Source organism: Neurospora hispaniola, assembly GCF_033458365.1.
Source record: "Neurospora hispaniola strain FGSC 10403 chromosome Unknown B0T23scaffold_4, whole genome shotgun sequence".
Lineage (NCBI taxonomy): Eukaryota > Fungi > Ascomycota > Sordariomycetes > Sordariales > Sordariaceae > Neurospora > Neurospora hispaniola.
Window position 1 is genome coordinate 753381 of NW_026944409.1, and position 20370 is coordinate 773750.

A 20370-nucleotide genomic window follows, 5' to 3' on the forward strand; every position below is an offset into this window, starting at 1 on the left:
AGATCTCGATCTCTTCCACAGTCAGCACGTGTTGGACTAGACCTTGAGCCTGTCATCTACCATTGACCTCAACCGACTCGACCCGCCTATCGCCTCGTGGTAACAAAGCAACCCCCTTTGACCCTCGACAGACTGACAATGGAACTTTCCGCCATTCCGTGTCCATTCCACCTCCATGTAACAAGCCTTTTTGAGTGACCCAGCCGTGCACAATGGGCATTGAACAATGACTCGTTGCTTTCAGGTACAAAGAAGCGGGTACTAATAGACCATGGGATATGACTGCGGGAGAGCAAACTGCACTGTTCATCACGGACTGCTGAGTAGCATCGAATGAAATAACTTGCTGAAAATCCTTGATCTTGAGTATCTCCCTCGTCTTTCCCTTCCACACGTTCATTTTCCTCCTTCTATTCGAACAAACATCGAATGATAGTTTGTTCGTTCTTGAGTCTTCTTGCGGCAAGAACTTTTCCATCTCGAGTCTCGACACTCGACAGACAGACACTTGATAATTAAAGTCTGGCTACGAGAGCAAATATGATACCCTTCACACCCTTCGCCCCAGCCGGAGCAGCAGCAGCAACAAGGCAGGTCTTTGCCTTCCTCTTCCTTCTCCTCACCACACTCACCCCCCTCGTCGCCTCCCATGCCATGATGACATTTCCCATCCCCTACGCATCCCCTCAACAAGGAAACGGTCCCATAAACGGCGCCTCCTTCCCCTGCCATGGTGGTGCGGGCGCCAGCCTCCAACTGCCCTCCTCCGGCTACAACGTCTTCCCCCTCGGCTCCAAACAGCCTCTCCGACTCATCGGAACCGCCGTCCACGGCGGGGGCTCCTGCCAAATCTCCATCACGTATGACAACCCGCCCACGCCTCAGAGCAAATTCAAAGTGATCAAGTCCATCGAAGGCGGCTGTATCGCCCGCAACGAAGCCGGCAACCGGCCCGGCGCCAGCGCCGTCCAAATCAACCCGGATTCCTACGAGTACAGCATCCCCGACGACATCCCCACGGGCAACGGCACCATCGCATGGACGTGGTTCAACAAGATGGGGTATCGCGAGATGTACATGGCGTGCGGGCCCGTGCAGCTGACGGGCGAGGAGAAGCCGGGAGCGAAAGAAACGTTTGAGAAGCTGCCGGATATCCTTGTGGCGAACCTTGATAATGGCTGTGGTACCCCCGAAAATCGAGATATCCTGTTTCCCAATCCGGGGCAGAATGTGGAGAAGGCGAATGGAGCGACTGATGCGTTTGCTGCGCCTACGGGACAGGGGTGTCAGAAGCCGACCGGTGGTGCCCCTGGTGCCCTTGGTAGAGAAGCGGCGACTCCAACTCCGGCTCCGGCTCCGTATCCCGTTGCTAATGGGACCGTGACTCCCATGATTGAGCGCGAGACAGGGGCAGCGGGTACAGCGGGTACGGCCGCTTTTCCTGCGACTGTCTCTGTGACTGGCGCGCCTGAAGTCAACATAAACGGAAGCACATCATTCCCAGCTGGTGTCTCTCGAGGTATCACCAAGCCATCGATCGACGACGACCACGCTCCAGTAGCGACTACACCCCCTACTTCCAACACCGTCCATGTCCCCCCTTCAACCCTCTTAACCTCCACCATCCCTGTCTCCCCCAAATCCATCATCAAAAAAAGGTCAGACGGCACCCTCCCCGAAACCGTCCCGCCCACTGGCGCCTGCCCCGCCTACCAAGACGGGTGGTACATCTGCCACCTGCCTCGCAACCAAAACTATGGGTTTGTTTACTACCGCTGTGCCTCGGGGAGGTGGACGGGCGCCATGCATGTGCCGGCCGGCACGCAGTGTACTATTAGGGGAGACAAGTATAATGCGTGGGTGAGACAGGCGCCGGAACGGGAGTTGACGCTGGAAATGTCGGCGGAAAAAGATGATGATCCGCTGGTGATTATTCCAGTGACGATGACAAAGGCGACGCCGAATGCGCCGATGAGGCCTACGGCGAAGTTGTGAGTGGATGGAGTTGGTGAAAGAGAATAGGCTGGGAACAAAGAAGGGGGTGGTGGTGGTAAATGGAAAGGGATCAGTGAGTACAAAAGTGAAGACGATGACTACAGGCCTGGAGTTGAAGCTTGAAAAGAGGAAGGAAGAAGAAAAGAACCAAGACTCGTCCATCAGGTTCCTACTCCTCGACGACAACCACCATCACAGAAGACAACCTGGAACAGAATGCCTCGACAAAGTTGCTCTTCCACTCAGTAGCCAGGAAAAAGCGCAGCAGAAGGCCGAGCAGACTGGAGATAACCACCACCACAACAAACATGACAAGAGGGGAAACGAGAACCAGGAGTGTGAATGATAATGATAATGAAATGACCACCTGCAATAAAGGCAGGAAAAGGGCGACGAGGACAATGCGTGGGGTATACGAGTGTATCGTGCAAAGAAGCTGAGAAGTAGCTCGCACACATGAATGGGATAAAATGCCACAAGAAAAAAGAGAGGAAGAAGCGTATGGGACGCTGGGTGGGGATGGTAACAAGAACTAACCCCTTAAGGATAGTTCAAAGAATAATGGTCACTTGACGATGAATGCGAGGATTGGGACGGGTTATTTCTGGAGAAAAGTAGGTAAGCAGGATATGACAGAGGATACCCCTAACACTACGGGTCTGTGAGCGAGAATAGAGGGAAGGATTGGGATTATATATGGGTACCTTACATAATTCACTTTGACCATGAAGGGAGGAGGGGGCTTTCATGGGAGCAGATTGCCGGCTTTTCTCTGCTTGGGTGTCTTATTATTTGCTGTACCTGCCCTTTATTTACTTTGCGTTGTATATCTCTTTTAACAATATGATTACATCTTATTCATGAAGGGATGCCGTTCTCGTAGATGCATAACTTGATGACGTGTAAATTAGAACCACGATATTCATAAATGCGTTGAATGCTGTCTTCGTTTCCTTTGGGTTGGGAGGCTGCAGGCGTAGAAATGGACGATGTGTCTCAACTAGCTCTGTGACAGACGGATGAAACCACCTTAATGATTGCGTGTCCTTCGGGGCATCGAGAATCGCAGCGTGCATGCTGATGAGGTGCCTTGAGAGCGAGCACTTGAAGGCACAGGTGGTTGGTTTGAGCGCTGGTATCTGGGAACAGAAGACACTCACGACGATCCCCATTTAGCGAGCGACTGGTAGAATACTGAATCAATCAGGAGCGAGTCAGTACGGACTAGAACCTCGACATGATGTGAGACCATCGTCAAGCCCAACAAAGGGTGTAAAGGTCACGGAACTTGGTAGTTAACAAAAGCGAAATGCAATGCGCAACATAAGAAATCCCGACATCAAAACACAGTGAGAATGAACAGAAAGGTAAAGAGCATGCCAACATAATTCAGAATAATATTCTAGGATAGTAATGTTAGGTATTGTGGAAGACAGTCGTTGATGTCTGAAATGTGCAAACAGTCCAGGCGCCGGTGGCATACATAGCCCCAACACTCAGCGCAATTTGGTACAATTTACTGCCGAAATGGCCGAGTGGTCTAAGGCGCTTGACTTAAGTTTGATTTTCTCCAATCTTAAGGTCTTCAAGTTCTCGCGAGAGAGCGTGGGTTCGAACCCCACTTTCGGCATTATTTTTGTGATTTCTTTTTTTTTTGGCTTTTGCTTTGAGCCTTCAGTAGCGTGATCTTGAAAGGAATGGTGATGATAATTGTTCTGTTTTTCTACTGCACTTGTTTTATTGCTATGTAGTTCACGAGTCATTTCCGATATTTGCTTCCCGACTCGAAGACCCCGGCACCGGCTACGGATCGGATCTCTCCGGCGTCGCGGCGGTGCGCTTACTTACTTGTCGGGGCACAAACTACCCCGCACTTCCGGTGGTTCCATGATGCGGAGTCGGCGGTTTTCAGCCCGAGTTCGCAACATCAAACTTCATTTCCACAAGATCCAGGGTTCTACATTTTTTCACGTATCTTGTGATCTTGCTTCTGCTATTTTCACAGTCTCTTTTTGATGTCTAAGTTTGTGCGGCTGCCTCTCAGTCTCGCTGGATACGCCACTCACCGCCGTCGCCATTGTCACCATTGTCACGACTTCATTTTCGTATCATGCCATGTATCACCACTTCCGACCTTCGTTACGCTCCAATTCTCTCTTCTTGCTTCTATCCTGGTGCTTCTTTCTAGGCTATCCAGTTGTCTCTCTACTCCGCTCGAGCTACCAGTAGTGGGCACTCACTGTTCTAGGCGGCTCGTCACTTCCCAACCCTCATCCTTCCTCCAACTCTCTCACTCATATCCTCACCTACAAGAGCGCTTTCAACACCTTGTTTTTTCCACCCTCTCCGTCCTTGGAGTTTCCCTTCTTCAACGCTTGAATAATCTCCTTCGCTCCCCTAAACCCACTCCTCGCCGCTCCCTCCATGAAACCCCTCCATTCCTCTGCCGTCTCCGTGCCCGCAAAATGCACATTGCCAAACGGCTCTCTCATCGTCGCATCTCCCTTTCCCGGCCCATCATACTTCCAGGTCCTCAACAGCTCCTCCAATTCTTCCCCATTGCTCGGCAATTCCCTCGGGGGCGTAACCCCCATCCCCATCCACCATCTCACATTGTACGTAATCGGTGGTCCCGCACCTTCTTCTCTCTCCCTCTCTTCTTCCTCCTCCTTCCAATTTAAGGACCCTTTCCTCGGCAATGGAATCTCCATCTCCAGGGCATCCATCCGCTCCTTGAACACTCTCAGCAAATGCATCCACACCGGATTCGCCTCCCAGCCACCTTTCATCTCCTCCGGCTCGTCATCATCCCGCGTGTAAGTATTGCTAGTCCAACTCCAGACTTCGTACGCGTTTTCGGCTGTGCACCAGCAGGTCAAACTCCACACCTTCTTTTTCGTGTTCACCTTGCCACCTACCTCTTCACTCGTGTCCCTCACCCATGAGATCGGCCCGTCTAGGTCTCGAGTGACGCGACAATCCATGGATCCCGAGAGCCCGGCGTCGCGCCACCATGGCTGGGTAAAGTAAAAGGTCACAGCGGTGAAGAAGCCGCAGTGTCTGCTGTAGCGGTTGATGGCGGTGGTTTTGTGGGGAGGCAGAGGCGGGTGGAAGATGATGGCTTTGGGGACGTCGGTCCACAAAGGGGAGCAGAAGGCTGGGGGCGTGGCGAGAAGGACCTTTTTGGCGTAGAAGGTTTTCGCGGTGGTGCTCGCGGTGGAGTCGGTACCGGAGGGAGGTGAAGTTTCGACTTTGCATGGGTGAGGGGGGTAGTAAATTTTGCTGATGGGGGTGGTTTGCTGGGTAATTTTGGTCACCATGGTGGAGAGATGGATGGATCCCTCGGGAAGAAGGCCAACTAAGTTGGCGATGAACGCTTGCTGTCCCTGTGGGACGCAGAAATGGTGAGCGCCGCCTCCAGGTGAGTCAGGGTGGAAGTAGAGGTTGGCAAGCCCGCCGCCGGAGGCGATGTGGTCGAGGACGTAGAGAGCCGAGACACAGGCGGGGGTAATGCCGAGGAGATAACTGGTGAGAAAGTGGGCTTCCTGTTGGACCGCCTTGCTGTGGAAGAAATTAGCTTCCACGAGCTCAAGGAAGGAGACCGCATCGAGAAACAAGGCGTCGGGGCCATGCCAGGTTTCAGAGAGATCGGAGATGCGGCGGTAGAACTTTTGGATTGCGGGGTCTTCGATCAGTGACCTGAAGGAAAGTTGGTACTCTTGAGGTGGCCAGACGGCGGTTTCAAGCGCCGGGATAGTTTCGGAAACTTGGGGGCTGTCTTTAAAAAAGTCATAGCGCTGTTGGAGGCTCAGTCCCTCTCTGTGCTGCTTGATGAGGTCGATCTTGAAGTCCTTGGCCAGGGAGAGCATCTCGGTGTGGGTGTCGCCTATGGACGTGATCCTGGCTGTAACAGGAGTGGAATCTGCGTGACAACCACCACCGACATGGTTGCTCGCTTCGAGGATAGCGACTGTGAGGCCTGCTTTGTGCAACTCGACAGCTGCTCTTAAGCCGCTTAGGCCAGCGCCGACTATGACCACGTCGACTTCAATCTCGGAGTCCAGGGCTGAGTCGGAATCCATCATGAGATGGGTGTTGATATTGTCGAAAAGAGCCGTAAGCTAAGGATGGGTAGGTATACTGCAATGGCACAAATGAGCTGGGTATAGAAAGTGGTGGAGGGATTTGTGGTGGGAAGAGAGATAAAGAAGGTATGTTTGTTTATTTGCTTCGAGGTTGTCAAGTCCTTGAGGTTTACGGGTTCGGCTGGAGGTGAACCTGAAGGTCCATCGCGAGGACTCTTCACCTGTCCCAAAAGGCAGGTGAAGGGTTGCGAAGGAAGTGCCATCGTAGCGGTTGCCTTGTCTGTGTTTTGTCATTGCTGGTCAACCTTGGCTGGAAGGACAACCCAACACGAGCGGGTTGCTGGCTGTTGCCGTGTTGGCCCTTGAGCCCGGTCCCATTCACAACTTCCGAATTCGGCATTCCCATCACCTATCCGACCTCGCCGAGGTCGTTTTATCTGACTGCCGCCGTTTCCTTTCCCGACATCTTCGAGTAATACAGCTCGGTGTCTTGGATGAAATGGCGGAAAGAAGAATATTACATTGTCAAAGTGTTGACATTCATCGCAAGCGAACTTGATCAGTGGACATAGAACAGTTTAGAAGAAGCAATCCAAAACCACGAGTTGTTAAAATTCATTGAGGTAGGAATGTGAGCGACACGAGCTTCCATCATTGCTGCCTCGACTTGGACATATCGATGTAGACGTAACATGGTAAGCATCGTGAGGATTCGACAAAGAAGTCCGTTACCGGTAAAATTTCGGTATGAGACGAAACAAGACAAAGGACGCCAAGTTTTCTCCGAACCAACCACAGTTAGCTATCTGGTTGAACTGTGTCGAAACCGAAAAGGAAGTTCACCGATGATGGTGAAGAGGGAGACTGAAGGAAAAGGTACCCGATGAGTTGCCGTTGGGTTAAGGTCTGGGCTAAGTATGTACTTGGAGTATGTAGCACTGTGGTGTATGGAAACGGGTACGGTGGTCTTTACATTGGATTACAGACGGCGGAATCTCCACAAGTGACGGAGCCCAAAACGACGGGGCCAGGCAGTTCGTTGTGGTTCAGTTATAGGTCCACTCCGGATCTCGACTACACGGCATTCTGAATCGTAAACTGAAGCCGGTTGAATGTTACATACGTAGCACTAGTATGGTGGGTAACTTACCCCGCGTTTCACAAGTACTTACTGCGTACACTACATACATCCGTCTGGTTTGATCAGCTGCACACTCATGCACAGCACCGCACCTGATCCAGCAAGACATCCATCTCACTGCGCCGGCGCCTGCCATCCCGTCTCCTTCGCTCCCTCGGACTCCTGACCGGGAATCGGGTGGGCCTGTTGCACACTACATAACACTACATGACCCACTGCACTGTCCCACTATGGACGCTACCTACACACCTAGTGTACATGCCCGGTCGTGGTAGGGCAGCAGCAGATGCCCAACAACCTATGGCCTCTCCGCTAACAGTGACCGCCTAACCTGCTGTAACAGCCCAGGTAGACAGCAGGCATGAACCTGGAACTTGGAAATGGCAACCACCGGGAACGTCACTGTCAGCCTCAACCTAACTCAACTGACACGCTCGAGGACGTCGGCAGGGCATCTCCGCCTCCCGTCTTTCACTCCTTCAACCACTCAACGAACCATCAACACCACCACCACCACCTCCTTTGACACATCCTTCGGTTTCCATCACACAAAGTTCCCTCGGCGTCGTCGCCTCTTCTCACCATTCTCCCTCCATCCGGGAAAACATCACCAGGTTCCTGGCCCTAACCACCATCCCAGCCCAACATACAAATCGACACACTCACTGCCTGCAGCATCATCCTCATCATCGCCAGCGACAGACAGCGTCATTTTGTCGCTGACGTCCTTCTTCGCACATTTTTCCTTGAAGTAATCTGCCACCATGTCGGCCAGACCATCAAAACGGGCCAAAACCGGCCACAGCCCTCTCCGTGTCACCCGCATTCAACCACACCGACAATGTGCTAATCGCCCCCCTCGGTTTTGGCGCTTCCTGGAACTGCCCGCCGAGGTCCGCAACATGATTTACTCGCAACTGCTCACCATCCCCACCGCCGCCGACGTGGCCGGCGTCTGGGAATCCCAGCCCCGTCTGGACCTCAGTCTTTTGTACGTCGACAAGCAGATATCCCGTGAGGCCGCCTTTGTCCTGTACAGTAAAAACACCTTTGTCTTTCTCGAGCCCTGCGACGAGCACCGGGACGACTCTCCGGACGCCCAGGACTGTGCCCGCCACCGCAGCTGCAACTGGCTCCGCCTGATAGGTCCCAACAACGCCCTGTCGGTCCGCAACCTGCACATCCGCATCCGCGCCGAGCGCTCCTCGCGCCCAGACTCGTACTACTCGGACTTGATCCTCGCCCTGTCCGGCCTGGCACCCAACCTGACCCGGCTGGCCGTCATTGCCGAGAAGCACGCGATGCAAACCCGCCCCGTCACCATCCCCGCCGGGCCCGCCGGTTCATTAACGGGAGGACACCAGCAGGTCTTGGAGATGCACTGGAACCGCCAGTGGGACCCCAACCACGTCACGCCCATCAACACGTGGACCCTGTACCAGATGCGCTTCGGCCTGCGCAAGTTTCCTAACTTGATGAACTTGGTCCTGGCCGGCTTCGAGCAGCCCGGCCAATTCTTCATACCCATGTGCCACTTGATTAACAGGAACAGGCGCTGCAGGATCCACGTCGTGAGGCGGACCGTCGCTAGCAGGAGTTGTAGGAAACACCCCAACTTCTCGACGCTGTGGAATGAGCTGCCTGTGTTGGACCAGAAGGGCAGGCCCATTCCTAAACCCGAGAAAAAGCAGGGTGGCGGCGGTGCGTGTGGAAGCGGCGGCGGTATTTTGACTGCTGATGATGCTCAGGCCACTACTACTACTGGTCAGAGTAGTGTTGCAGGTCAGCAGAATGCTGCTGCTGCCGCTGGTGGTGGCCAGAATGCTGCTGCTGCTGCTCAGAATCAGGAGGAGGATGACGGTGATGCTGCTTCGGACGATGGCTGGCAAGATATCGAGGCTCTTGCAAGTGACAGTGGAGCCGAAGAAGACGACGAAGGCGAGGAAGACGAGATGATCATCTAGTAGTGTGCGTGCCGATTATGGTGGTGCATCGCCAGGCACCAACATGTCTTTGTCGACTCTTGTCTTGACGGCGACAACCCCCTGGTTCAACAAATTGTACGAGTGCCATTCATCCCAAGGGAGGGGACTTGCTGTCATCTGGACTGGCCACCAAAACGGACGAAGTGGAGATTGGGAGTGATTCAAGAAAACATATGGCATGGTGGTTTCGACGAGCTGTTATGATGGCATTTACAACAAGCGGCAAACAACTGGACTTGCACCTTTTTTTCGGTCAGCGATGCTGCGAACCATTCGGCAATTTTTTTTTTATTTATTTTTTTTTTTTTTTCCAGGCTCAAGCTGGAAGAGCCCAATTCGACCTGACCAGCAACACAGCACCATGTGTGGTATATATATATATATATATTAACGGAAGGCGGGCTGTTTACTACATTTCGACTAACCCGTGTAACGAAACTTGACGACGACATGTTCTCTTATTTTCTGTCATTGAGGGAATCAGGCGTTCTTCCGGGCGGCGGGATTTCTTCTTTTTTTTTTTTTTTTTTTTTTTTTTTTTTTCCTTGTCAAACATCGGTTTTTCGGTGCCACACAGCACAGTGCCGGGACCTTATATATGCCTTTGAATCCTTCAATTTGTTAGGAGGGCATCCTTCCCCAAGGATGATGGGAATTACACCCAACTAAAAAGCCAGGAGCAACCAAACAAGTGGAAGAACAGAACAACAACAACAGCTTTTCACGTTCAAAACGGAACTGGTCGGCGTGTCTGACCACTGAAAGAAAGTATATATATATCTATTGTACGTCCGAGATTGCTTACACCAGGACTTGTTAGTGACGAGCGTGGCAAAAGCAGGCGAAGACTTTACTTTACTCGCAGCAGAAGCAAACATTCGCATGAATGGGAGACAGATACCTGTCAAGGCACGCGATAGTTTTAGGAACTCGTAATAAAAGCGACATACACACAAACAAAAGACAATCCGCGTCTGATATCCAAACGATATAACCAAGTTCATCCATCGTGTATGATCTCCGAAAAGGAAAAGGGGAAAAATGCCACTCGTCATCGCGGCGAAACCTTCACCAAGGATCCCCAACCGCCCTCCATATCAAAATCTACACCTCATCAGGCCCCAGAAGCACCGCACGCTGGTACAAGCTCAACCTATTCGGGCCTCCACAGTACTCAGTCTCACTTCCAGCGCACAGCTGCTCACACTGGCTATCATCAACCTCTTCAACATCATCACCACCGTTCAACTCATTTCCGCAGTAGCACTCGCTCTGGAACTCCAGCCCAGCATACACGAAACCCCCCTGGTTGCAAAACGCCACGCAAGTCTCGACAGTCATGTCATTTCTCCTCAACGTCGGTCCTGTCAAGGTCCTCTGCACCACATCATCCCTCATGCACGCTCGGTAGTTCCAGTTTTGCAAGCTCGCAAACTCAGGGTCCAACGGGCCCAAGTTCCGCGCTCCGCTGACGATGCCATTCCAGTACACCGACAGCCGATTGGCATCGCCGCAAGTAGTCGCATTCGTTGCGTCGCCTCCGCACCTCATTGAGCATTCGCGGTCCGGCACAAGGAATGCTCTAGCGGGATAATCGCCTTCGTTATCGGAGTCGTCGCCATCATAGAGCTTGGTCCCGCAGAAACACTGGCTGCCGTACTCGGTGCCGAAATAAGGGTATCCATCCTCCTGACAGCTCACTCGGCACTCATCAAGCGTCATGTCGGCATCGTACATGACTGTACCCGTCAGACTCTTCTCGCTCGGCACGGGCGAATCGGTATAACAGCCCTGGTACGAGTAGTCCCCGACATCAGCAGGCATGACCATCTGCCTCCCATACACATTAATCCTGTTGCCCGCACCGCAGATCTCGTCACTAGCACCGGCGCAAGTCATGCTGCATTCCGTCTCGGGAACCTGCTGCGCGGCATCAGGCTGGGACACGCCGCACCAGCATTCACGACCGTATTCGACGCCAAAGTAAGGGAAGGACAAGTCGGTGCAGTAGGCAGCGCACTTTTCGGCTGTCAGGGTATCGTCCCCAAGCAGAGAGTTGGGGAGTAAGCGCGGCGACGACTCGCGGTAGCAGCCGAGGTAATCGAACCCCCGGACGTTGGCCACGCGAGGAGGGCGGTACAAAGCGTTGGTGTACACTTCGATGCGGTCGCCCGCGCCGCAGGTTTGGTCGGCGTTGCCGGCGCAGGGGAACGAGCATTGCGCGTCGTCGACCTTGGCGGCGACAGTGGAGGGGGAGGTGGGATTGAATCCCGAAGTGGAAGAGGCGCACCAGCATTCTCGACCGTATTCGACGCCAAAGTAAGGAGAGGAAGAGCCGCAGAAGACGGCGCAGGATTCAAGTGTGAGAGTGTCGGAGGCGGTGAAAGAGGTCGGGAGAAGGCGGGAGGTGGGGGAGTCGTCGCGGTAGCAGCCTAGGCGGTTGCCTGGGTTGGATGGGGGGATGGCTGTGATGGAAGAGTCCGAGTCGTCATCATCGTCGATGTCGGCGGCAGCGGGGGAATTGGTGGTAGTGTTTTGTTGGCGTTTGAAGAGAGTGGGAAAGTGGGAGCGGGGCTTGAGGAGGTTGAGGTTGGCGTCGACTGCTTTGGAGTTGGCGTTGCTGTTGGTGTTGTAGGGGAAGGCAGAGATGGAGGAGACGAGGAAGGGGAGGAGGAACGCTCCTTGGAGGAGAACGGAGCGGGATGAGGGCGCCATTGTTGGCTGTTTGGGTGATAAACGTCTATGAGATGATGACACCTTTGTCTGGAGAGGTAAAGACTGGTGCTGGTGAGATGATGATTCCTCTGCTGTGTCTGTCAACAAGGAGGAGGAAGGTAGGGCGCCATCGTGGGATTTATACCGACCCTCGGTCCGGTTATCTAGGCCTTTGCCGCGTTGTTTATCAGAAAAGTTCATCAGCAAATCCTGGCTGCATTGGCATAGTTCACCGAGTGTAAGTGGCGCTTACAGAAAGCATGCCAGCGCGGTCTGATGATGAGGTTGAGATTGCCTCTTGGAGTCCAGGGCTTGGGAATGGGGTGGGCAGGCGAAGACCTCGGAGAAGTGAAGCCAAACGTTTGGGGCGTGTAGGTGACTCGGCATAGTGCTGGGAATGTGGGCGGCATTTTGAGGGTCAGTCTCACATTCCATGAGTCTACGGCCCGATGTCAGGCACAGGGAGCGCTAAAGGGGTAAATCTAGGTGTCTGTCTTGGCGGTTTAATGTGATGATGGATGTGGCATACACACTTGGCCCTCATGACCGAATAGTCAGCTTGCCAAACGTCAGACAGGCAATTCAGAAGTAAAGTGGTGTACGACTGAGATGTTGATGTGGGGTGGATTGTTCGACTATGGTGTCGCTGGAATGTGCCTTGCCCTGAGGGGAAAGGCTCTGAGGGCGAAGTGGCTAAGACAAGATCTGAACTCCCGAATTCCTGTGGCTATATTTTACTATCGTGATGCCGCGATGGAATGAGCAAGTCTGTTGTCAGGGCGGAATAATCACGAGTGCCTTACCAATGTAGATGACCGGTGGATGATAGAATGTCTAAGCTGTTTGCCATAACCATAGATCTCGCAGACTTTATGAGACCTGGAACCCAGATTATGTATTGAGATCAGTCAAAAGATTGCCTTGGTGGTTTAACCCTGCTGGAATGAGGATCAAATCGAAGGAGAGAACCTCGCAGTCTGGGATAAGTTCAGGCATTGATAGTGGCGGAATGACAACTGCCTCACGATGGTTAATTTGAAGCTGCGAACTCGCAGTTGCTACGCCTGACAGGGCCGAGCCCCCCGACTCCGTATGACGGAAATGAGCATCAGGCGAGCTGGGACGGGCCCAATAAAGTGGCAGGAAAGAAACTTTCCCGGAGGCGTGATTTACTAGACGCTCCGTCTGAATCAAAAAGCAGCCTCGGTAAGTTGAATGACACAACGCGCATCACACGAGAGGAGGAACAAGTGGACAGGTCTCGTATTGTATAGGTCATCATTGATATTCATTGACAACCTTGAGCTCAATCCGTCTGCTTCGTACCCAACACTTCCTAAAGTGAAGCTGTTTGGGCGTCAAAATAGCTATCATTTGTCTAGCAAGCAACCCCAACAGTCTTGCCATCCACAAAAAGACCCAAGCTCGTGGCAACTATGTCCCGTAAATGTTAACAGTCCAGCAACTGATACGTAAACATCGACGCCTTTGTATGCCCACCACTCGAGATATGTGCCAGTTATGGTTCCTCTCTCCGCAATCGCGGGATATAAGGTGACGACCTCAATTCCGGGCCTGGTATATAGTCCTTCCCCCCGGCAAGTTCCAATCCAGTAATATGAACCAGGGCCTCAACGCGTGTCTGAGGTTACCCATGGGTGGTGGTGAACCTTGTCCTCGCAACATCCACTCTCACCACCCACAGGAAACCATCTGGATACACATTCCTCTCTTTCTCATGTCTATAAACATGGACCATTTATAACACACCGGTCTTCAGACCACAAAGCAAACTCATACAAAGCAACAGGTATAGCAAGGTATATCCCACCTCAACTCCGACAACAACAAGATAAACACCAAATCCTTCCCATCTGTTACAAACACCGTTATTTTTCCATCGATCCATCCTTTGCACATTTTGCCCACATACTTTCTGGACTTCCCTCTCAAGCCTCATAGGTCCCGATAGGCGTCGGCGCCCTCTCACTCACCGGCGTCGCCACCCCTCCATTCGCATTCGTCCTAATGCTCAACTCGGGCCTCTGACCAGCATGACCACCCTGGCTCATCATCTGCGTCGCCTGTGAATTGGCCGCCGTAGCCGTAGCCATCTGCTCCTTATTCTCCAAATTGACGATAATCTCCATCGCCTGATCCAGCCTTTCCTTCTCGACCCTCAGCTCTCCGCGCTTGCGCTCCGTCTCGGGGCCCTCGCTCATCAGTCTCATAAAGATCTCCGGCCCCGATCCAGAAGTGCGGCTGTACAGACCGAGTTTCTCGTGCAGGTAGATATCAATCACGGACGCGACTCTAGGTAAAAGGCCCGACATGATGTGAATGGCGACAATATCAATGAAACGGCTGGCTGCCGTCAGGTAGTAGCCGCGCACATAGGCGGCGACCGTAATCTCTTGATCGTAGGGGTCGGGCCCAATGACTTTGAGCTCCTTGGCCATCTTGGCTTGCTCCTGAACCAGCTCCTCCTCCGTCAGCTCCTCCATCTTACGAATGGCTGGGGATTCGCCGGTTCGGACTGCCATGCGGAGGAAGTGGCGGTGGCGCTCTAGGATGCGCTTTTCTGCGGCTTTGTTGCGTTGAAGCGCATCTTCATCTTTCGTGAAGATGCGCTGCGTCTCGAGATTATAAATGAGGTTCAATTGGTTCCGAACCTCCTCCTTATGTTTCTCCATAAAGTATTTCATGTGCTCGACTGACTCGCGGTAAACGGCCCGGTTCTTAAGGTTGGAGAAAGCGTTATCGAGAATTTTCATGACCTCGTTATGTAGAAACTGAATGGTCTGGTTCACAAAATTCTCGAGGTGAGGACCCCAGGTTCTGGCTGCCTCGGTGTAAAGCGGCTCGTAGACGGAGGCCGACACAAGCCCGGGCTGGCCGGGTATGGCGCTCCGTCTAATGATCGTGCGAAGCTCCATCAGGTTCTTGGAGCGAGGAGGTGGTCCGCCGCCAGGTCCGGGAGAGAAGGGAAAGGATCCGGGACCTGGAGTACCCCGCATGGTGGCAGATGTCGACGGAGACATGATCATGCGGTCGCCATCCTCGACCTTGATTTGGCCACGGCGCTTAGAAGGCGTCATAGCGATATCCTGTGCCATGGACCTCTTTCTGGGAGTCTGTCCCAGAGGAGCCGGAGTGGCCATCGGGCTGTTATCGTCGATAGTAATCACGTCCGGCTCTTTGACATTGAATTTCGGTTTGCAGCCGAGGATTCTCTTCTTGAACGGCTCGGCAAAGAGACAGTCCCACTGGCTCATGAACTCTTGCTGAAGCACACGGGTCTTGACGTTGGTCGCGAATTCCGCCAAGCTGCGCATGATTTCCATCTCAGGATTCGGCGGGGGATTGGGGTACTTTTCGAGCTGCTCCTCAATCCTGAGCAGGCGGTTGTACACCTTTTGCTTGACCTCGGGGAGACTGAAACAAAACGAGTCAGCATCAGAGTCACACCACAAGATGTCATCTTAGGGAAAATAGGGAAGACTTACACCTTGGAGAATTCCCGTCCAAGAGTGATGGACAAGAACTCTTTCAACTTTTCAATACCACACCTATCACGGTATTTCTCGAAAATCTCTGGCCATTGGCCCATAGTCGCTGAGTCCGCAGTCCTGTTGAAGAAGGCCTCTTCAAATTTGTTCTGCTCGTCCAAGTCACTACCTTGGCGAGATGTGATGAAGTAGCCCAAACCTGTGCGATGGGCCTGTTCGTTCAGCATCGAGAGCCAAGAGGAAAAGCCGTTGGTCTCCCTAGGCAAAAGGTCCGCCTTGGTCATGACGCCAACGCAGCGATCCTCTGCGTTCATTTCTTGAATCAGCTTGAAGGCGAAGCTGTTCTCGGCATCCTGGTTCATAGGCACTGCCCAAAGGATAATGGCATTCTGGCGGGAAATGTATTCGCACGTGAGGTTGCGAACAACCCGCTCCAAGAATCTATCCTCGGGGCGCTTGGCAGTGATAAAGACACCCGGAAGATCATAGAAGTTCAAGTCAGCAAGGTCAGGACCCTTGACCTCGAGGGCGACCGTGTTGGGTGAAAATTGGGCTTCGCCGTGGGCCTCCTTCTCCTTGATCCGATCCAGATGCTCGCGGCGAGCGGCGTCAGATTGTCCACTCTCATTCTTGAGACGGGGAACGAAAAAGCGGTAAGGTGTGCTAGGATTTAGGATGGCAACCTGAGCACAGCGGAGGAGGGTCTCGATTTCCTCGGCATCGAAGCGGTCGCGAATCGTCTTGAACTCCTTGCGAGTCTGTCGACTTGGGTCTAACTTTACCCAGGGCGGGAACCTGTCTCGATCGGTGACATCCTGGAGAGTGATAGGATGGTTGCGCGGGACAAAGGCATAGTCCTCCTTGAGGAACACACGGCATGACCATTCGTCGGCTCGTGAAATGCGGATATGGATTGGGCATCTTGTGCAGGTTCCACTGCTCCTTGGAAGACTGAGGCCAGCAATGGCTGACATCAAACTCGACTTTCCCGAGGATTGATCGCCTACGAGAACAAGCTCTGGGAGGCTGACGACATGTTGAATGCCCCTTGCTTGGAGTTCGCCCAAGGCATCGTTGATATCCTTGAGCTCTTGGCCAAAATCCTTGAGTGCCTGGCCGGGGCCGATAAACGACCGATCCATGTTGACGAAGCTCCTTGGTGTAGGAAGGTCCTGTTCCACGACTTCGGTCTTGGTCTTTACTTCCATCAGCATGCATTCATCATCCTCGTCTTCACCGTCGACGTCCATGTCGCCAATGACCGACGCGCCAGGCGCAAGTCTGGTGTCCACGCTAGCTGTGACCATGTTGTTAGTTGGTTATGACATCAATAAGTGAGGGGATCTGGACTTGACTTACGGGCATCTGACCGCTGCATGCGTCTCTCAACTTCCGAGTGTGCCACCGTCGAGTTATCGTCCTCGTCAATCCTGGCGAGGCCCGAGTTCGCCATGGGCTGCTGGGAACCAGGTTCCCGCTTGATGCGGGCATGTTGATTTGCGCGGCGCATGTTTGTTTGAGTCTATCGAATGCGTCAGAATATCGTGAAAGAAAAGAAGGAATAAAGCAGCAAGTGATGGAAGAAAAGGTGAAAGTGATTATTACAAACTTACCATGATAAACACTAGACTCACCCTGTGGAAATGCGATTCAGCAAGGAATCATGAAAACCTCAGATCCAGCTGAGGCCGATTACACCATCGACTAGACCAGCTCTTGGTGATTATCTCTTGGTGACAACAAGGGAGTGATAATTACAGTACGGGTCTGAGGGTATTTCGACGGGGACGCGTGAAGCTCTGGACTGGATGGGGGAGTGTTGTGGTGAGAGATGGTTGGTTTGTGACGTTGGGTTACTTGGCGATAGAAGGTGTAAGTGACCGGGAGTACTTCCAACGACCAGACAAGATGGAGGGGTAGATGGGAGAAAAAAAAGAAAAGAGGCAGCGGTCCAATCTCGACGACGAGAAGATGAGAGAGGCAGGTCTCGAGTTAGACTCCTATTGGTGCTAGACACTGCTAAGGGAAGCGGGGTAGATGTGAGACAGCCCTAACAGATTCGATCTTGGTGAGGAGGAAGCAAGGTGGAGGGAGGAAAGTGAGGTTGTGTCGGGTGTTGCAAGGGAAACGGATATCAAAGATTCGCGATAAGAATCCCAATCCATCCAAGTGTGCCTGGATTATTTGTATGATGGGCGTATTCACTCCCGTCCGATGTAAATTGCCCGACCCTTGCGCTTTGCAAACAATGAGCAGCCCCTCTATCACGGTTGCTACAGCAAACTCAGGCGGGGAGTGGTGACCTTTTTTGGTTGAGTGTCCAATGGCAGCAAACGCGTGTTCGTCGCGACTCTGAAATCTGCCACTTTACGCGACCCCAGCGAGCCTGGCCAACCCTGGTCTGCCTGTAAGTATCAGGGTAGTTTTGGATGGCGGTCCAATGAGAGAGACCGTTTGGACACTGGAAACCTGTACGTCTGTGCGGAAAAGGAAAGATAGCAAACACATATTGCATCGCATGGAGAAAGCACAGATATCAAGAAGGGAATGGTATATGTACAGCATCTCAAGTGGTGATTTATATTCTTCACATTGTTGACTTTGTGGTGGTCCTGTCATCGGTTTGATGCTGACGATGACTTTCTGCCACTGCCTGCCGGATCTTTACCGTTTTCCATCCTTTTTTTGACTCTTAATTAGCACGTTGCCGGCCGCAATGTGTTGTACTTGGCCCCACCAAGGAGGACAAAGTGGGGAAGAAACCAGTCTGCAGTGGGTGCCAGGCCAGTTCGAGGCCGTACCCGCGCCCGGCCCCTGTCCACCAAAAACAGAGTTGGGTGTTCACGTGGGGCACCGCCGCCCATGAGACTGACCGGGGACTGCAAGCTTTGGTTCAGGGGATTTGGGGATGGAGAGCTAAGAGCGAGCTCGTGTAGCAGTGGTGGACCTTGACGGGAAGCAGCCCAGTTACACCATTGACCGCAGCACCATACACAAGTGGGCGTACGACATCCCGTCTTCGAGACGACTAATTAAACACTTCCTGTGTTGATCTCTCCGTCTCTTTTTTTTTTTTTTTTTTTTCTCTTTTACACATCTACCGTCTCTTTCATATCCCAAGTATACCATTGTGTCAACCACATACATCTATTGGGAACCCATACACGACAATGTCTCTCCAGGTCCCTTACCACACCAAGGCCAACGGGGCTGCTGCTGGCGGCGCAACCAAGGCCGTCATCCTGGTGAGTATTTCCAGAACCTCCTTGGCTTACGGAACACCTCCTTCACCCCGAGTCCTGTAGTCATGATTGGGGTAGAGGTAGCTCCGTCTAAGACAAAGCAAGCAAAATGTTGACATCTATAACCCAACTCTAGGTCGGCGGTGCCTCGCGCGGTACTCGCTTCAGACCCCTTTCCCTCGATGTCCCCAAGGTAAGTCTTTGAATGCCCCCCAGGCTATATCCTGCAAGTCACTTTCCACTAACGGCGTCTCACCGACAACCAACTAGCCCCTCTTCGACGTTGCCGGCCACCCCATCATCTGGCACTGCCTAACCGCCATTGCCAAAGTCCCCTCGATCCACGAAGTCTACCTAATCGGCTACTACGACGAGTCCGTCTTCCGGGACTTCATCAAGGATGCCGTCCACGAATTCCCCCAGCTGACCATCAAGTACCTGCGGGAGTACCAAGCGCTGGGCACCGCCGGCGGCCTGTACCACTTCCGCGACATCATCCTCAAGGGCCGTCCGGAGCGCCTGTTCGTCCTCAACAGCGACGTGTGCTGCTCCTTTCCCTTGGGCGAGATGCTCCGCCTCTTTGAAGAAAAAGACGCCGAGGCCGTGATCCTGGGCACCCGCGTGGCGGAAGACGCCGCAACCAACTTTGGCTGTATCGTGTCGGACGCGCACACGCGCCGCGTGCTGCACTACGTCGAGAAGCCCGAGAGCCACATCAGCAACCTGATCAACTGCGGTGTCTACCTCTTCGCCACGGAAGCCATCTTCCCCTCCATCCGCACGGCCATCAAGCGCCGCACCGACCGGCCCAACCGCTTGATCCGCTACCCGTCCGCCGAGAACCTCGAGTCCTCCTTCTTCGCCCAGCAGGCCGCCGACGAGGACGACGAGGAATCCGAGAAGCGATCCGAAGTCATCCGTCTCGAGCAGGACATTCTCTCCGACATGGCCGACTCGAAGCAATTCTTCGTCTATGAAACCCAGGATTTCTGGCGGCAGATCAAGACGGCCGGGTCCGCCATCCCCGCCAACGCGCTGTACCTGCAGAACGCGTGGCAATCGGGTTCTTCCGAGCTGGCTCAGCCTCAGCCGAACCACATCATCGCGCCCGTCTTCATCCACCCCACGGCCCGCGTCGACCCCACCGCCAAGTTGGGTCCCAACGTGAGCATCGGTCCCCGCGCCGTGGTGGGCGCTGGTGCCCGTGTCAAGGAGTCGATTGTGCTGGAGGACAGCGAGATCAAGCACGACGCTTGTGTCTTGTACTCCATCATCGGCTGGAACAGCCGCGTGGGCGCCTGGGCCCGTGTCGAGGGTACGCCGACGCCTGTGACGAGCCACACGACGAGCATCATCAAGAATGGCGTCAAGGTGCAGGCCATTACGATTTTGGGCAAGGAGTGTGCCGTTGGTGACGAGGTGCGCGTGCAGAACTGCGTGTGCTTGCCGTTCAAGGAGTTGAAAAGGGTGGGTTTCTGTTCTGTGTTTCCATCAAGACTTCTATCCGCGACAGCAAAACTAACAAGTTTTCACAGGATGTTGCCAACGAGGTTATCATGTAGAGGTGACGAGATAGCAGGTGTCAAAAGATCTGACGCGAATGGATGGATGGATGACAAGATACCACTGAAGCCGAAGCCGCTTCAAACTTAATCAACAAGAAAACTAATGCAATAACCGATTCGTGGCAATCTACTA

General features: G+C 53.2%; 6 protein-coding genes and 1 non-coding gene across 7 annotated transcripts; 4 read left to right on the forward strand and 3 right to left on the reverse strand.

Annotated features, from left to right (window-relative positions):
- Window positions 1–540: 540 nt before the first annotated feature.
- Window positions 541–2072, forward strand: B0T23DRAFT_337443 (uncharacterized protein; the record flags this gene model as incomplete). The annotated part of the gene is made up of 1 exon (XM_062835825.1): window positions 541–2072. The coding sequence occupies one exon, from the start codon at window positions 541–543 to the stop codon at window positions 1993–1995; it is 1455 nt and encodes a 484-aa protein (XP_062692657.1). The 3' UTR covers window positions 1996–2072.
- Window positions 2073–3516: 1444 nt separating this feature from the next.
- On the forward strand, window positions 3517–3625 carry B0T23DRAFT_t167. Its single transcript has one exon. It is a non-coding gene; the product is annotated as a tRNA-Leu (tRNA).
- A 232-nt stretch (window positions 3626–3857) lies between these two features.
- Window positions 3858–6355, reverse strand: B0T23DRAFT_357535 (uncharacterized protein). Its single transcript, XM_062836195.1, has 2 exons — window positions 6254–6355; window positions 3858–6116 (listed from the first exon to the last, which is right to left on the reverse strand). Exons 1-2 carry the CDS (start codon window positions 6341–6343, stop codon window positions 4302–4304), a joined length of 1905 nt encoding a protein of 634 aa, XP_062692658.1. The 5' UTR covers window positions 6344–6355; the 3' UTR covers window positions 3858–4301.
- Window positions 6356–7976: 1621 nt separating this feature from the next.
- On the forward strand, window positions 7977–9484 carry B0T23DRAFT_337445 (uncharacterized protein). The gene has a single exon (XM_062835826.1). It carries the CDS (start codon window positions 7986–7988, stop codon window positions 9183–9185), a length of 1200 nt encoding a protein of 399 aa, XP_062692659.1. The 5' UTR covers window positions 7977–7985; the 3' UTR covers window positions 9186–9484.
- Window positions 9485–10310: 826 nt separating this feature from the next.
- B0T23DRAFT_428502 (WSC domain-containing protein) lies at window positions 10311–11921 on the reverse strand (the record flags this gene model as incomplete). Its single annotated transcript, XM_062840141.1, has 1 exon — window positions 10311–11921. One exon carries the CDS (start codon window positions 11919–11921, stop codon window positions 10311–10313), a length of 1611 nt encoding a protein of 536 aa, XP_062692660.1.
- Window positions 11922–13633: 1712 nt separating this feature from the next.
- On the reverse strand, window positions 13634–17247 carry B0T23DRAFT_136235 (P-loop containing nucleoside triphosphate hydrolase protein). The gene is made up of 4 exons (XM_062832278.1): window positions 17044–17247; window positions 16790–16952; window positions 15428–16727; window positions 13634–15356 (listed from the first exon to the last, which is right to left on the reverse strand). Exons 1-4 carry the CDS (start codon window positions 17044–17046, stop codon window positions 13871–13873), a joined length of 2952 nt encoding a protein of 983 aa, XP_062692661.1. The 5' UTR covers window positions 17047–17247; the 3' UTR covers window positions 13634–13870.
- A 1353-nt stretch (window positions 17248–18600) lies between these two features.
- On the forward strand, window positions 18601–20234 carry B0T23DRAFT_404307 (nucleotide-diphospho-sugar transferase; the record flags this gene model as incomplete). The annotated part of the gene is made up of 4 exons (XM_062838883.1): window positions 18601–18675; window positions 18809–18865; window positions 18943–20139; window positions 20208–20234. 4 exons carry the CDS (start codon window positions 18601–18603, stop codon window positions 20232–20234), a joined length of 1356 nt encoding a protein of 451 aa, XP_062692662.1.
- Between the last annotated feature and the right edge of the window lie 136 nt (window positions 20235–20370).